The 18,428-nt window shown below is 35.2% G+C and overlaps 1 protein-coding gene across 1 annotated transcript; it reads left to right on the top strand.

The window, feature by feature from the left end:
* Positions 1 to 573: 573 nt before the first annotated feature.
* On the top strand, positions 574 to 9,272 carry LOC105331878 (uncharacterized). The gene is made up of 4 exons (XM_011434249.4): positions 574 to 820; positions 6,008 to 6,773; positions 6,883 to 7,104; positions 7,225 to 9,272. Exons 2-4 carry the CDS (start codon positions 6,059 to 6,061, stop codon positions 7,509 to 7,511), a joined length of 1,224 nt encoding a protein of 407 aa, XP_011432551.3. The 5' UTR covers positions 574 to 820; positions 6,008 to 6,058; the 3' UTR covers positions 7,512 to 9,272.
* Positions 9,273 to 18,428: the final 9,156 nt, after the last annotated feature.

Raw genomic sequence — 18,428 nt, 5'->3', positions numbered from 1 at the left:
ACTATTAAAATCCGAACTTCTTGTCAGGGCACGTAAGCGGCCCCCAAAAATGTGTAGTTTTTAGAAAAATCAAATATCTCAACCGTTCTTAGTGCCAAATCAATATTTGTGTATGTTTTAATAGAAGGGCTACGCCTTTTATCCGAGTTTAAACCCTCGTGGATGGGAAAATATAATACATTCCATTTAGAGGAATCGCCTCGACAAAGCATACATAATGCAGGGGCTATACTTTAAATTTTTGACGGACAATCTCTTCTCGTTTTGTTTGATCAAGGGTTACTTAAATTTCAAAATGTAAATACGACATCATATTCTCTCGGACATGTCAACCAAGAGAGTTCCGCATTTATCTTAATCAATATTCAAAAAGGGCGGTCCATGGTAACAAACGTATCATAATCAGCCAATAAGAGGCGTTCACCCGTTAAAAAGTAGGCGGGGCTTATCTATTGTTTCTAGGGCGATGATTGACGTGTGTAAGTGCTAGAACCTCACTCTACGGATGACTGATTCCCGGTTAAATGTGTGTGTATATGTATTAAATCCACGTGGGGTTTACCTATACCGAGACACATAACGGTTTGTTTTGTCAGGATAGGTGCACGGTGTACCCTGACAGGGCAATTTAAAGAGCCGAGTCGTCGATCTACCGTTATTCGCACGCCGGGCACCCCATTGAAGCACACCGTTCTATTCTGTATAGGGAACCATTTAACGGACTAACATGTGCAATGGATTATTATATACCTATATATACGACTGACCTTATACAGAACATGTTCTTATGAAGAAGTCAAGATGAAGTTTCATTTCAAAGGTAGATGTTTACACTTTTTTTTTTAATTTAAATTTTTAATTCATTTCACCAAATTAGTGAAGATTAAAATTTTCATTTGCTATAAGCAATTTCGATGGAATAACATTGAAAGTGAAGAATTGAAAAATTCTTGTTTGCAAAAGTATTGAAAAGTTATGAAAGGTGTTTCTTCATTTTAATTAAAAATCAAGTTATACCAAACTTAAATTGATGTCATTAATTCCGTTCTGGGCCAAAATGACATTTTTAAAATGCTTCCTGCGGGGAAAAGGGTAAACTCATTGCAAATCACATGTAAATGCATAAATATCTCCGTGCACTTAAATCATTTTTTCGGCGAATTTTTAAGGCATGTTTTAATGCATAACACACAGAAGACGTGGGTAAACATTCACAAAATATAAAAAATGATCAACAATTGAACGAATCACTACCGTGCTTATGCATACAGATGTTCATAGAGAAAATATCGGACAAGATACAGGGATTCCATTCCACCATATAGCACCGTTACGTACCAGGTTTTCGCCGACTCACGTTACGGAGCTCAAGCAATTAACGGAATAATATATCATATCTGCTGAATAAGAAACCTTTGAATAATAATTATGCACCTGCTCTCTCTCCACGCGCGCACGGTTTCAGATGTCGCAGAGTTAGGTGATACCCAATACACAATTTCGCAGGTAAATGGGGACCCTTCGTGTAATTGGTCCATATGGACCAAACGTAGATTGGCTCGAGTTTCCTCTGGCCCCATCTCAGTCTATAAACCTGTTCCCGACGACAGAAGAAAACCGGGCAATTATCATCTCGACCAAACGACATTATCAATTTAAACCGATAATGTTATTTAAATATTTGAAATGCAAACTTTATTTCTATGGGACGGGGGTCGGGTAGATTTCAGTCGGTATCAGCCAGGGCCCTCTATTCTTATATATCAAATTACGTCCCCCCCCTGTACGCTATCTTATCGCCTGTTATAAGGATATGTAAATGCTATCTAGAAAATCCATTCCGTGTCGCAAGGGTTTAAATCAATATTCAAATTCGAACCGCAGTCGATTTTCTTATCAACAGTCCGCGCATTCAGAAAAGAAGAAAAAAAATACACGTTTACCTGGGCAAATTGCAAAGTACGCGAGTGCGTGGCACCTCAATGTTCCAAAATAAAAACCCAGCGTAGGACTCTTAAATGTTTTTTTTTTTAAATCAAAACAACGTATCGATTTTTTTTTCAAGTAATGCACTTCATTTGAAGTTCACATTTCTATGGTTTTAAATGCATACTACAACCTTGCAAACATTTTTTCCCTTTCGTTGACAAACTCACAAAAGGTATTTTTTTTTACCTTTCTCCGTTTTGAAAAAAATCTTAATATTTTAAATGTCGGAGGATAATAACAAAAAAGTTGTCGCTTTTAATTTTTTATGCTTTGAATAGGTGTAATAGTACCCAAGGGGGTTGACTCGATTTAATCTCCGTTTGCGGATATACATAATAATAAATGGGTGAATAGATTGGTATATAGCCTTTCTTTTTCAATAGCTCTTAATTGATCAATCCGATTTAAGAAACCTCAGGTGCGTTTGAACACGTCGGGATACGTAATTGGTCTTTAAGCCTTCGTTTGAACTTGTCAAAGTCTTCAGTTGCTTACGGCACTTTCACAAAAAAGCATTGGTTGTTAATCATTTCTTATTGACTCCAAAACAACCCACTAAAAAAAACGTAAGAACTAAACTGGTATTTAAATATAAATTACATAGACTGAGAAATGGAATTAAAAAAAATAAAATATATTCACACCATATCGCAAAGCAATCAAAGAAAAGGGGTAAAAAAAATTAAAGTATAGATTGAGTTTCCAGACGGTGATCAAATGGAATTCATTAAAAACTCCGTTTTCATCCGAATGCAATAAATTTGCCATGATTGAATTACGACATTTAGGGCAATATAAATGTTTATGGAATCCCCGGCCGACGTACACGGGAATCTCATTATAACGTATGCCAAACAAACAGACAAGGAGGGGTCATCCCAAACCGACACAGACATAGATAAATCAAGTCCAAAGCGCCCAGTCCACCCGGACTATATTTAATCATCAGTGTTGAGTACTCCAGGAGATGATTTGATGACATTCCATAATGTTAGTAAACACACTCAAGACCTTGTCCTTATCACCCAGACTCTTGAGATTGTCTCCGCGAGATGGGGACAGAGGTCATAAATCACTGTTTTCTCACACTGTATTATCTACGGCTTCTCCCAAATCTACTTAAACTTAAGGAGGCTCTATCATTTTATTACGAAGACGGCACCATGGTATATATTGCATGCCCTAGTCCGGAGAAGGGGACCAGCCACTATTGCTCGCTCAGCATAATCCCCTTTCCATACCGCTAGTAAACGCAGAGTATAAAGACCAAATTAAGCAAGAGATTATAACTATTTAAACTTAAACGCTACGAATTTAAGAGAGATGAAGTCAAATTTTGCAAGATTGATTAATATCCTCGCGGAGTTTTTGAAAGCACACACATAAGCCCGATCTTGATAAGATACAAGGACATCTATTATCAAATCTTGTTCTTTGGAAGTTCGCTACATCCGCGCACATTGATCTTTGGTCATTCACAAAGATAAATTAAGGAGAGAACCTCCAAGCGGAGGAATGCAAATTTGACTCTTGACACAGAAACAGAAGTGAGGGGGAAGTGTTACGTAGATTAGATGGAAATTCATAATTGTTACACGAAACCTCTAATAAAAATCCTAACCCTTTGCTATATTAAGCATAAATGCTGAATTTTTTTTATGATCGGCTTGGTAATTCAACAATTTTATCTTTATTTGATTTTTACCCGTTGATTCTCAAAATAGACAGCTTTTGTACTTTTACAGTTTTGATAACGGAAAATATGTTCTAAATAAACATTAGTATAACCTTTGACCCCCACTTTCTATTTTCGCAAGTCATCATGCAAAGGGGGATGCAAATTTATGACGTCAACTACACAGGCTCAGACGCAATGAAAAACCTCTGCTGTACTCTTGTGATAGAGTAAAAAAAAGGATGAAAAATAACACGCCCTTACCGGCTTTCACTTGAAATAAAATAAAAAAGAGGAGACATCGCGATATTGAAATAAGATTTCCGTTATCAGATTTATCAGTATTATTAGATAGATATGTTTATTTCACAAGGGGAAAAATCAATTACAGAACTCTTTTCTCCATGTTTTTACACCCAAATAGAAAAAAATCCGTTTTGAATGGAGTGCGTCAAGGAATAGCACTTAAAGAGCCTTTGTCAGTGCATAAAAGAAGAGAACTATTTTATTACGTGACACGAAGTCTTTGAAACCGTTGAACCTTTTCTTAACATCTTTTGAAAAGACTTGAGCCTATATATCATTTTATTACCATTCTTAACGGTATTTTATCGTTTTATATAATTCCTCGCTTTGATATTTGAATTCCTGAGGTATTTTTTTCTAAACCATTCATTCATGATAACACAGCGTAGATTTTTTCTCTCTCAGTTACGTAAAAAGGACTAAAATTCAGAAATAAGTTTTGACTCGCATATCCCACGGTCTACATTGCGATAGAAACCTGTGTGTATATATGAAACTGCCGAAAATCGCAATTCATGATGATTTGAGTCAGATCTGATGAGAAATAGCGAAAAAAGTCTTTTAATTATTTTTCTGAGCGTGAGAACAGCCGTTTAAAGATCTCATTGGGCAATCATCTTGAATAAAGCGCTTATTTGACCATGCATCACATCTTCACGTAATGCATATTAAGCAAATGATTTACAAATGATGTCGTAAAAATCACAGAAGCGTTTACGATATAAATTAAATTTCTATGTTAAAAAACACCGATAAGCACAAATGCGCTAAGCGTCTTTTGTATATAAAAGTAGTTTTTGACACATAAACATAATCGTAAAAAACTTTCGTTCTCATAATAATAAATTCTTCTTTTTTTTTCTTTTGTGAAATGTAACAAATTAAAGTTATGTGTATGTTGAACGAGAATTTGAAAAGCTTGACATGTTTGACTCAAGTGTTTATAAAACGGTGTAAACGATCTCTATAATAAACTCCACCATACATAGACTCCGGGTTATTTTGCCTGTCCTCTATTGTCTTTCCAAAGCCCATACAAAAATATCAAGTTTTTAATCCGATTTGACACAATTTAAATTCCCCTATAACTGTACGCCTGCCTATTGTTCGCCATTGTTCCCCGGTTTTCGGCATGGCATTGTGGTCATTCTGTTAATCCTTGATTCATCGACGAAACATCTGAATTCCACAGAACATGGTCAGGGATCAGGTGTCCCTATGCTCTCTGTGCATAAGTTTGATCAATTTTCAAAATGGCAGGTCTATTCTCTAGGAAAAAAGAAGAAGACCGCACGTTTATCCGTCAAGAAATAATTGAATATTTACATATTGATGATAAAAATTGCTAAATTTCTGAGTCGCCAATATCCCAGGTAGATAGGCTCCACGTATCGACTTTCAATACCTGCATTTGATGTCAAAGTTTAAACAAAACGGCAGTAATTGTCCGAAAGACCGTTTCTATTGTTAACCATAGGATCACCTCAATGTTTGTCAATACGTGTGTAAATAATGGAATAATTAGCAAGCGCCTGTCAACGCAGAATTCCAACCGCAATAACGTTCCGGTACTGCATTACAGACTGTTAAGAATACAAAAGAACCATTAACCGAATTTGTTACTAAATATTGAAAGCTATCAATGCAGCCGTTGATGTACGACACATTAAAACGCTTTCACTTAGCAGAACAATTGGCTACATTATAATGTCATTAAATCTAACAGGGCGGGGTAAGCGATGGAGATCAATAATTGGGTTTTCTATTAATAGATCCTGGGTACAGAAACATGCAAGTCGGTATTTATACCTTAGGTAATACGGGGGATATGTAAAACTCGGGGGGAGAAACCTGCGTTCATTCAACTAGTAATCCGACTTATATTGAAATGATCAGAATTCAGATTCTTTTCAACGCCATTCAAATTCTAATTTCGAATCATTTAGGCATGGGCGGAATCAATGAATAGCGTTTCATAATATGCCCTCGTTATATCAACTTTTCTCACGACTTTTTTTTTATTTCTTCCAATTTCAGTTTGACAGTCAGCATTAAATCATCAGAAGGAAAAACCTCTCTCCACATAGAATGGAATCCAAGCAGTCTTTCCTCGACTTTTCATCATTTCCAAGAGAACTCATGGAACAGTTGCAAAAGTTCCGACAAATTTCCGCACGGAGTCGGGAAGATTCGGAAGTGGAACGATGTTTTCCGGACATCAGATCACCATTCAAACCATCGGACGGGAATTTGTTCAAATTTCCTCGTGATTACCGGGAATCTATTGACATGGCGGCCAGAAGTTACATTCCTTCTCCGAAAATCAATAAGACTTCGTGTGCTCTTTACGGAGAAAATTCGGACTGGATGATGGCGGAAAGAACGAAATCACGCACCCCGCCATCGTCACCATTAACTCCCTCCAGCTCTAACAGCGCCATGAACTTCAGATACTCTCCGTCACTGACCAACCAACAGAGGTCAGAAAGCAAAATGGCGGATCCGGGTCCGAACGTAGCAGGGGACGATGAAATTGTGTACTGTGTTCCTCGAACAATCACCTCCGACCCTAAATCATCACAAAAAGACTGTTCATCCATAGAACTAACTCCATCCAAACAAAGTTACGGGTCTGACGTCATCTCACCTTTTCGGAGACCCTCTCCCAGTCCAAGTCATTCGGAAGAGATGTTCCGTGCTCGTCTCTCGGATACTGTGGATAACGGGACATTTGACGAGAGGCAGACGGAACGTGCCCGGAAGCAACTCAATTTTGACGCATGCTCAGTGAGCAAGAAATCAGGTGAGTGACCAGCAGATAAAAAAAATTAGACCTCTTCTTTTTTTAATTCGAACGAACATTCGAAAATGTGCAATGAGTATATAGTTCATATGTTCGACAATATTCGCAGGCACAATGGACGATCTGTATTACTCATCCGAGAGGTCCCGAAGTCCCTGTAAACAGAGAAGGGAAGTCAATGAAGACGACCAAGAAGAACATACCTCAAGACTCGTCCTTCAACTTCTGTCTCAGATCAAAGGTCAAGGACGCAAGCGGAAAGCCTCGGACTGTTGCAGCTGTGAATGCGACACAGATTGTGACAGGGACAGTTTCAAAAGACAACGAAATGGTAAAGACCAATATATCAAATAGCAAATACAGATTCTTGCATTGGTTTTTACATTATGATAACAGATACTGTATGTTTTGATAAAGCTTTAATAATTAACGACCTATTGTTCTCTTTCAGAATTCTTTCCCAACCAATTCCGTCCGGAGAATGATTTAAATTGGCGAAGGTTTACTGACCAACAGGACATAGTAACGGATAATTGCACATGCGCACTGATGGAAAAGGAGTTTCTGAAGATGGCTGAGCATGCGTACAAGAACATTAGGCGGCAAGATGGTAGCACGGAGAGTTTTGTTCGATTTCAAAAGGAACTCTCTGAGACTAACTCGATCATCAATGAGTCGCTCTCCGTCCTAAAAAACATGAAGAATATTTGCGAGCACCGCCATGTAAACAAATTCTGACGCCTGAGTCGTCGCCATATTGTCCCTCGCCGTCCAGACTACCTTCATCTTTTTTTAAGTTGACTCTATATTTTTATTAAAGAGTTCAAAATAATGTGTTCAGCAAGGTCAGAAATGTCAGTTGTTCAAACCATGTTTGCAATCTGAACCTTATAAATGTGTTCATGTTTTTTAATATAGTTTTTATACAGAGTTTCTATTATGTGCTACAATAATTGCCTTATGAAAATTTTCACAAAGTGAATTTTTTTTAGTGAAAATGTACTATGAAAATGAGTACACGGTATTTGTAAATATTTTTATTGTCTCTCTTGTATGATACCGTGCTTTGTTTATCACGGTACTTTTTGGTGTGTGAACCGGAAACGAGATTCAGTGTTCAAAAAATGGTGTTCAGATGATTGTACTTAAACATTCCTAGATACAGACGTTCATCTTGCTGGTCAAGTCGATTTTTTGTCACGTGTCTACTGCTTTGGTCCACAGCCATTTGCTGCGGTCCTGATATTAAGTGCGAGACCGTGCCGGAAGTCGACTGCCACAAGATGACGCTGTATGGCTCTTCTATTGGCTGTGATATAAAAATGTGTACAGAATTTAGAACAGAGAATTTAGTCCTAACACTTTAGAACTATCTCTACTAAAACCAGAGTATTTATTTTCCTTGTTTCTGAAACAAATCAGTAGAGTTTAGATTTTAACTTATATCCGAGAAATATAATTCTGTCGTATTTATTTTTTCTATACCTATTTAAAGAAATTAATTTATTGCTAATTTTTATTGAGAAAAGGTTGTCTCTCTCGCTTTTTCATATATATATATTGGTTAATACCACGTGAATTTTGAAAGATATAATCTGTGATTTGTACATAGATCTCCCAGTAATTTATTTCTTGTATCACTTTATCTATTTATTCATCAGAGTAACCGGTTTTTATATCTATTATTTATTGTTTTCAAACTTTTGGAGAAAAAGCCTCGAAAACTTAATTGACTGGTTGTTCAATGTCAACAAAACTTGATGATTTGTGCTGTGTAAGTCCATTAGCTCTTATGGGAAATGGTGATGTATAACAATAGTTTCTTAACAGGTTTTCCATTTTGACCTTTTCTTTTTCTGTACTTGATTGGATTTTTTGTTTGAGTTTGCAGTGGGTTTAATGTCTCTCTTAGCGAGTTTTTATATTAATTTTTTATCTCTGTCTCTTTAGACGCACTCCGTCCAAATCTATATATATAGCCATTACGTAATTTACTAAAAATAGCCGTTTGTTTAGAAACAAACGGCACACTTAGTATTCGATTATTTCGCTAGGTATAACGAGTTATAATTTTGAATATTCATTATCTTTAGTATGTAGTGTAGGATTCACGCCAGACTAATTACACGTCTGAGCTAAAACCTTATCAACCCGCCGTCCAAGTTTTGTGTGGTTCATTTATTGATTACCTAATAATAATAATTAGCGGTAGAATATATCAACTCATCACATTGTTCGTTGTGGATCGCCTTGATCTTTAACCATATAACCGTATCGGTTAAAGTACATGCAGACGCTTTCACTTCGAACGCCTCTTTTCCCATCACGTGACTTTCTATACATCACCCTTCATCTTTAGATTGTGAGCAATCTATTATAACCCTTATCGGAATCCGTCCAAATCTTCGATAAGTTATTTTAATGATATACTTGCATTGAATGAATTTATGGATTGTTTTTTACATTTTATAATTTTGAAAATAAAATGATGAACAACTATATTATTCTTATTGCTTATTTTTATGTATATGGCAAACAAGAATTTTTCATTATTTGAAACGCAGAGAAGAATGAATCAAATTGCGATTATTAAAAACTTAATTTTGATCAAGTATCGACCTTCCAGAACTATGTCCAGCAATAAAAACACAGCTTTACGAAGCTTGAAATAAAATATGCAACGTAACTCTTTTGGGAAGCAAAACTTACTACTGCGTATTTTCTGACCCAAACAAACTGATGTTAGCAAACTGGACGAATAGATAATAGATAACCTATGTACACTGTATGTAGAGTTTGTTGGTTTGTTGTGTAACAAATCCTAAGAGCGATTAATATACAAAGGTATAGACAAAAAAGCAATGAATGTAACAGGGACGCTTCCTTTCCTTTGATAGCTACTGAAGAACTTTTTTGCTTTACATTCGTTTAATCGAGGCACACGTCGTAATATATAATGTGCTAATTTTGAGTTTTTATACCTTAAAGTCAGCCTTCAAAGAGCAACTCCTTCGAACAGAGGCTGTTTATTGTTACAGTGTACTAAAACAGTGGATATGTATCGATCCAACACGCGACCAAAAAGGTGTTCATATTTTCTAAGAAATTGTGTCTTTCGGGGAAAATCGAGTTCTTATTCCTGACACCATTTCATTTTATCGTCATTAAGATGTAAGTGTTTATCGTGTTCACTGTTCATGACTGAAAGGAAAACCTTTTGCTTTTGGCATTCTGCTTTCTTAATTTCTGCTACAAACTTGGTTTGCCAAAGATCAAGCCTTCAACAAACAAGAGTAAACCTCAAAACAACACTCCGTAGACTTTTTTCAAACGATAATTTGGATCCAATCCATATAATATATTAATTATATTCATTATTACATGTACTACTTCTTATTACATGTGCTAATACTTATTACATGTGCTACTACTTATTACCTGTGTCACTACTTATTAAATTTTATACTACTTATCATATTTCATACAACTTATTACATCTTATAACATTTTATACTACTTATTACATGTACAACTTATTGCATGTTATATACTACTTATTACATGTACTACAATTTATTACATGTACCACTGTTTATTATATGTAAAACACCTTATTTAATAAGTAGTACTACTATGCAATACTACTTATTAAATGTACTACTACTTATTACATGTACCACTACTTATTACATGTAATACAACTTATTACATGTACTACTATGTAATACTACTTATTACATTTTCTACTTCTTATTACATGTATCACTGCTTATTACATGTACCACTACTTATTACATGTGCTACTTCTTATTACATGTGCTACTACTTATTACATGTAATGCAACTTATTACATGTACCACTACTCTCCATCAAAGAGACTCAAGGGAAAGTTATTTGATCCGTGTAACAGCTGATCCGGATTACACCCGTGTTTGTATCTTCTTATTTATTACACAATCATTCTCCACTCAAACACAAAAGGTATAAAGTAAGTAACAACAGGATTTAAACGGATGAACTGAGCAACTCATTTTGGTCTACTTCAGCTTAAACAAGTTAGGTTCGTAAGAACCTATCTTTCTATTTCCAGTGGGTCGTATATTTACTTTAACAGATTAAAACGAAACATAAGTTACATTAACACAAATAGCCGATGATGGAACACAAATTTAAATATTGTTATGTTAACTCAGGAGATTGAAACAAAAACAAAAACAAACAAACAAAACACAACAACTCAACAGCGATAAAACAATATTTAATACAAAGCAGAATTACAATTAAATAAATTTAATACTTGGATAAAGACAAATCTTAGTGTTCACCCAGGGTCATTATGAACTAAACCTTTAAACTACATGTATAACTTGTGTCCACTTAGGGCTTCATGTACGAAAAACTGTACGCTTCCTGAATAATTATAATCTTTGGCCACAAGAACCCCTCTCCATCCCTGACTATAATCTCTTTTTCAAACTGGCAAATTTTAGAGTTGACCAATAACCCCGAAAAAGATGGCGACTCCAAAATGGAATTTCGACTCTCATTAATCGCGTTGCTGCTGTATAATTGATGGGATTATACTGATTGTTATAAATCGGAATGACCTAGGCGGCCCCTGACTGGACCGAGATGTGGTCAACATGGCGGGGGGAGAGGGGAGGGTCCGGCGCCTCATATAAAACACACACAAAGAAAAACTTTATTAAAAGTCAAATGTCTCTTGAAAGGATATGGATTTTTGTAAATCGCGTCATATAAGTATAGTATGGATCATGTATTCCGTTTCGGTGAGACTTGTTTTTTTACGCGAGGCTTGCGTTTAAATTGCACGGCTAGTACATTGGGGTACTGGGACCCAAACAACCGATTATTTCAGATTACAGGGCTTTAATTCATTTTCATGATGGAGTTGTAATGGTGCGGAAAAACCTGATAAATGCACGAATCATTATTTATAAAAGCATGTTTTTGTTGTTGCTTCATTGCTATCAAGACAGGGGGTTATGAACAGGAGGCCATTGTGTATGTCTAGAAATGCATTTGGCGACATGGAAACTTGATATATCGAATATACTGGTTTTCCGTCAATAATTATCCTATAAAAGTAATCACGGAAAATCCTCATTAAAAATAATGATTCATGCAGAAAAAAAGGACTCTGAGAAAAAAAATCAAATCTTACGACAGAAAAGAAAAGAAAATGCCTCTAGTTTCCGGACAAACACTTAGTCTATTTTATTGGCGTTAGTGTAAAGACGATGTGTATTGGAGTTTAAAGAGCGATTCTGCACCGAAAGCATTTTCAATTACAAAACGTCTGCCTTAGCAATGATTTGCATTTGCACCTGAGATCCCAAATTGATTGAACCATTGGCGGCAAAAACAATACCTGTATACCTGTAATACCTACATGTTATGGAAAAAATGGAACTAAAAAGCGGCAAAGAATGAGAATTTTATTTTATTACCTTGTTTACAATATTGCGTGTTGGCGATAATATTTTTAAAAGAAAAATATACGGAAAGCGAAATTATAAAAGTGAAGACATATTTATCAAGTTAATACAGCTATTTTTTTTATTGTCATAGACTATGAGTTATAATTGTGTAATACTTCGATACTTTTAAGTTCCCAGGCTTTTGAACAGATATCGAAAATATCTTACTTCACTTATCGGTGACGAAACGTGCTGTTAAGATAACATGTTGGATTCTGTGATCTTTTTTGTGGTGATAAAAACAATACTTACATCACCTGTAGACGCCAAACTTTTATTAGATGGCGATGATCTTGTACGGAGCACAACTCGGTTTTCATTTTTGGGTAAGAAACTAGTGTTCAGGTAGAACCCTCTTTTGAACCCCACCCCACCCGAAAAAAAAATCTCTCGTACAGAAGGAGTTGAAGAGATAAATAAGATTGAATAAAAAAGATAATTGTTTGCACGGGTTGGGAAAGAGGGGGTAGGTAAGAAGGGGACAACCCTCACATTCACGAAATAACTTACTCCCCCCCCCCCCCCAAAAAAAAAAAACCCCAAAAAAACGAAACCTCGGACTACACCTCCCGACATTGAAAACAGAATTATTCCTCAGAGATTGTTCCTTAATTAGCGAGTTGCACACCAAAGTTTTCATAAAAAATTGATGTAGCAACTCCCTAAATTCAATTCTTATTTTGAAATTAGCATTTGAGTATGTCATTCAAGAATATTGCCTACACGCACCTGACGTCTTTTTGAATGAAGAAAAATAACACTTGAATAAAATTGTAACGGTTTATCGAGGTATTATATTTCTATGCTAATGGCGTAATAAAAGATTCCCTCATCAAAGTCGCGGATTCATATTGCGGACGGGAGTTAAGAAATGCGAGTCTCGGCGCGTGCTGGTTGTATAGAAATGTTGACAGAGAGTATTAATATTATAATTAGATATCAACTGCTGTCATCCATATTCTATATGCTATTGTAAATAGGGTACATATATATATATATATATAAGAAGTTTTATTATATTAAACCCTCTGTCTTTAAATTAATTCTATTATTGTCAACACAAAATGTAAAGGATTTGTGCAATTTAGGTAAATATATTAAGAATGCTTTTGTAATCAGAAAACTTCATGTATAAACTTGCCTTTTTCAAGTGACCAGTATATGTATTATAACATGTGTATATTAATTGTATATGTCTATGAGCTGTACAGCTGTTGACTAATAAACAATACAATATATATATGACATCGTCTCAAGTCACAATTCCGGAGTCCGCTTAGCTCTTGATGGGAGGGGATCGTACAGATTGGCCGTGGTTTCTGACGATGAGTATATAAGTTTATATATATACATATAAATACCAGGTTTTATCGCAAATATTGTGGAAAACGTCCTATTAAAACATATAGTTATAACCCAGAAACCATTATCAACTACAATGTAGGTTTTTTTTTGTTTTCTGTTCGGCTCAATAATCTTTTCAGTGTATTTTATACCCATCATCGAATATGTGGAGTTTCGCAAAAATCTTCTATTTAAAGATTTTTTTCCTTGTTAGTCACACTTTGGAGGGGTAAGAAAATAATTAATCGCGACCACATGGTTAGAATAGATTATGAGTACATCCGCTATATGACATAATGTATACAGGTCGCCATCCCTTGAAGTTACATAAAACTCAACTCTCTGAATAATTCTGAGTCCCTAACCTAGGAAAACAAACAAACAAAAATTAGAAAACACATTTACCGTTTCGCGGCAAATAAAAGAAGCTGAAAAAAAATCGAATTTAGATGAGAAAAATCTTCGTTTACAATGACTGCAACAGCTAAATAGAGTTTGGAGAATAAAATCAATTTAACGCTAATCAATTAAACCAACAAATTACAGCAAAGGTAACTGCAGTCCAAACAAACAGAACAAAGAGGCCACCAGACAAGAATATCCGAATTTTCTCATGAAATACCTGCGACGCTTTTAAGACGGTCAATATTTGATCTGGGGAGAAAGTGAGAAATGAAAATATTTCTTCCTTGAAGTTTGTCAACAAACACTAGCCCTTTGACTTTTAAATTACGTTCCTGTTTGAAGTAAAAGGTGCAAGCGATTTGACGGTCAGTTGGGTTTTAGGTGTTAAACTCGCTCGCGAGATTTTGACGTAGGTGTGAGATTTCGCGCGAGTCTGCGAAGATAAATTATTGGAGACAATGGCTCCGATTTTCTGAGTCATTCTCCCAGAAACATTTTTAAATCTTTTAAATAGTAAGACCAGTAACTAATTTTTGTTTTCTTTACAGATTTTAATCCATTAACAAATTAAGTTCTTTGAAGATTTTCGCCCTAATTAAACCGGCTTAACTTGCGTTTACCCCCCAGAAATCCAATTTACTAGTAGTTCCATTCTAGTTCTACAAGTAAACTGTCTTCTCTTCGAAATGTATCAACAAAGAATCTTCAAATATTTGATGTTTTTTTCTCCGTATTTAGCAAACGTCATTTCTGGTCTGCATGTCTTTACGTTTTTTTCGGTTGTAAACGTTCCACCACAAGTAAATATTTCTGTTCTATAGGTCTATACTTTTAAAGAATTTTTCTTGACACAATTAGGTCACAAATTCTATCTTGGAGTCTAACCTTAGAGTCAACGATCAGAGCGCTAGGACATAGAACTCTGTAAGAAATCGGTACCAAGTCACTCTAACCTTGTACACATATAATGGTAGAAGGGGTTCAACAAACCCACCATTATTCTACAGAATTTTTTTTACTGTATATGAATGATGACCATCTGATAAACGACTCATTGACGTTCTCAACATTGTCAGACCGCCTTTAGAAAACCGTTATAAATTAGAAACTCGATACGCCGATTAAAGGAAATATTCTTTTCAACATTCGGTAAATAAATTTGTATTGAAGGAGATCGTTCTCTCTCTCTCCCTCTTTCATTTTTCCTCCATTCTTCGTTTTCTTTCTCTCCCTCTCCTGCTATTCTATTTTGTATAAGAAAGGGAGGAACAAAATTGTGTATCGTAAGCAATTATAATGATCGTGAGAACTAGATTTGATTTTTTAGAATCTCCTCAAAATTATTATTACATGTATGTTGAATCGAAAGATACGCTCTGCGCTCACGCACACTGCCATAGAATTAAGAGCAAGGGGTTTTGTGGATGTGCACACATTCAAAACCTGGGAAACCACAGTTTACGGACAACGTAATATTCTAAAAGGATTATCATTAATTTAACCGAAATTACATGGTGATTTTGAGGAAATAATTGGATGTGTGTGTGTGTTAGAGAGAGAGAGAGAGAGAGAGAGAGAGAGAGAGAGAGAGAGCAAGTCATCTATACCTGATATATATATTTTATGTTCAATATCTTTATAGAAAGGTACTATGAATGTGAAATGAGAATTTATGAAAAAAAATCGTGCTCTTTTAACATTTGGTAAATTTACAATAATAAATCAAATCCAAAGGAAAAATACAAAATATATTATGGAAGAGGGTTAAGTTCGTGACTCTGCATGAAAATTTTGTGTTCCGAATTACATATAATTCTCATATACTTTTTTATGTTGAGAAAGCCTTAAAAAATAAGATTAAATGTTTCGATATTAAAGTCTTATTTTACACAACGCTGTATAAATCTTACATGACTCCCCCCATTCATATTCAATCGTATTGTGAAGGGAAAAACTAAAATAAATTGTTTTCACTCAAAATTCTCAGGCCAGGATTTATGAAATTGAACTGGTGATCAAAGAAAGTTTTATAGGACTTTAATTGCCGACTCAACGACTTTTTCCACAAAAGAAAAATGGGTTTCTTTTCACTCCGAACCCGATCATTGCGCGCTGATCCCGAGGCCTTTGAAATTTATTAAACGCAATCTACTCAAAAACAATCTTCTGAAAATGTCTACTCAGCTTTGTGTAGACTATTTAACTCTCCACTTTCCCACCATGCCTCTACAATAACATATACATAGAATCTGAAACGAACTTCCCGTGACCATATTCATAATGCAGAAGTCAAACTGTGGTGTTTTTATTTATCCAAATAAAGTCTGAACACTGCTTCTTTTACATTTTATTGCAATAAAACTTTAAAAAAGGCATATGATTTTGATGATTAAAAATATCATGCAAATTAACATCGAATATTTTCATAGGAAGGTAAAGAAAGCATGCAACTCGTATTCGAAAGAAAATAAAAAAGCAAAAAAGTACATGAAGGAAACGGGATTTCAAGTTGAATACTAGTACTTTATAAATGAATAAGCAATATTACAACTATATTCTGGCAAAAACAACCAAGCAAGAACAACTTTTTAAATATGAAAATCAAATTTCAATATAATTAAACATGAATTAATAGTTTAAAGTACTACATATCCAGAAATGAATGTTTTATAGACTGATATAAATTATGTGTACTGTTTTATCCACGGCCCTAACATGGCTCCTCGCCGCATCAATACGCTAACGGAGCTTCAGAAATTCAATTCTTTATATTTCTGTAATGTGGAAACAAACTTTAAAATTTCACAATTAAAATTTTCGTCAAGAAAATGCAACTTAATGCATAATTTTGTATTAAGCAAACAGTCCTTTACAAAAAATTTAGATTATTGGAAATCAAAATTTGTGCATGGCAAATGATATTATTTTGTTTACTTGACGGGGCGGAGGTTGAGGGTGGGTGGGGTGGGGAGGTCCAAGATCTATTATTTGTACTTTTACTCTCTTAAGTCCGGGACCCTGGGACCCCCCCCCCAAACGACCACTCCCTCTATAGGTTAACCAGAACATAATAGATAATGTACGGTTTCCCACGCTGTGTAAAGGCGCTCAAAACAGGAACGGTTGTCGCGATAAATAAATAAAAAAAAGAAGAAAAAAAGGAAAGAAAAATTGACGGAAAATTAAGAGATATTAAGGATTTAACTCTATCGCGAATTCAAATCTTATCAGTCATCGGGATATTACAGGTTAAATACCGATTTCTTGTGTCAAAATAATTGACACCTAGTAAAATGAGATCGCTATCACGGGGCTTACACCCCGCCCGTATTTTAATTCAATGCACCTCAGTTCAAAACAAGCAAAAAACTGGATTTATAGACAAGAAAGAGTTGATTTTGTTGCTGGCGACACCGATTTTTAAGAATTTGCGATCAATTAATGTCGGAGAGTGCAGACGTCAGTTTTTTACGCCAATGTTTATGTCGGAAAATTTCAAGCGAGAGAAAAAAAGAGTAGATGAAAAAAGAGCAAAGAAAAGGGGGTCCTTGAACGCCAATAACAAACAATATTGATAACAATCTATCAAAATGCAGGGTTTTTTTTCTTTCTTTTTCATATTCCATTTACAATTAAAACATTCAAGCGACCTCTGTGTGTTGCGATGCGTTCAGTTCGATTCTACCGGTGTGTACGCTGCACCATTATTTGGGGAGCGTTCGTTTTGGAATACTGATAAGTACATATTCACGTAAAGTGACATCGCTCTCGACCCATGACTCCGTAATGTACATTAGGGGATATTGGGTGTAAAATGAGATTGATTGGCCGTAACATTGGGCGATAAAACGGCACCTATGTAGAAAATTCTAATGCAGAACTATTATATATTTCTATCGTGTCATGTCTGACATAAAGTTATACGAGGTCAGGGCAGTTATTAAATCATCTTACCCTCATTACGTTATAATAGGGAGGAAAATGGCATTTCTACCCGTTGATTTTTTGAGACAGGGAAATTTACCGCCTTGACAGCATAATGCACTGACTTGCAAATTTCATTAATTTCGACCTCGTAGTTAATCACTCAACCGCGAACCTACGTCAGTGAGTCCATTTTTTGGTTAAAAATTGAAAGTACTCTTTTTTCAACATCAATAGATGGCAAATAAATAATTTTTTCTCATTGAATTGAACTCCCTCCGAAGAAGGGATGTATTTTGATCGAAACTTCATTCACTAAATTTTCATTGTCGTGTTTTAATAAAAGCAAAACAGTTTTGTCCAATTCAACAACTTTAATAGAGGAGAAAAAAGAAATACAGAGTAAATTGACCAACTTTCCAAGCAATGAAAAGAGCAAATTGGAACGAATTGATTCCTTCAATGCATGAAATTCTTTTT

This window comes from Magallana gigas, chromosome 1 (assembly GCF_963853765.1).
Source record: "Magallana gigas chromosome 1, xbMagGiga1.1, whole genome shotgun sequence".
NCBI classification, from domain to species: domain Eukaryota; kingdom Metazoa; phylum Mollusca; class Bivalvia; order Ostreida; family Ostreidae; genus Magallana; species Magallana gigas.
Note: the sequence above shows the minus strand (reverse complement) of the source record. Positions and strands in the feature narration are given on the sequence as shown.

Excerpts from the sequence above, each read along its gene's own strand:
- LOC105331878 (XM_011434249.4), top strand. The coding sequence starts at position 6,059 with ATGGAATCCAAGCAGTCTTTCCTCGACTTTTCATCATTTCCAAGAGAA. Across the intron at positions 6,774-6,882 it reads CTCAGTGAGCAAGAAATCAG|GCACAATGGACGATCTGTAT; the intron begins GTGAGTGACCAG and ends CAATATTCGCAG. Across the intron at positions 7,105-7,224 it reads TTTCAAAAGACAACGAAATG|AATTCTTTCCCAACCAATTC; the intron begins GTAAAGACCAAT and ends GTTCTCTTTCAG.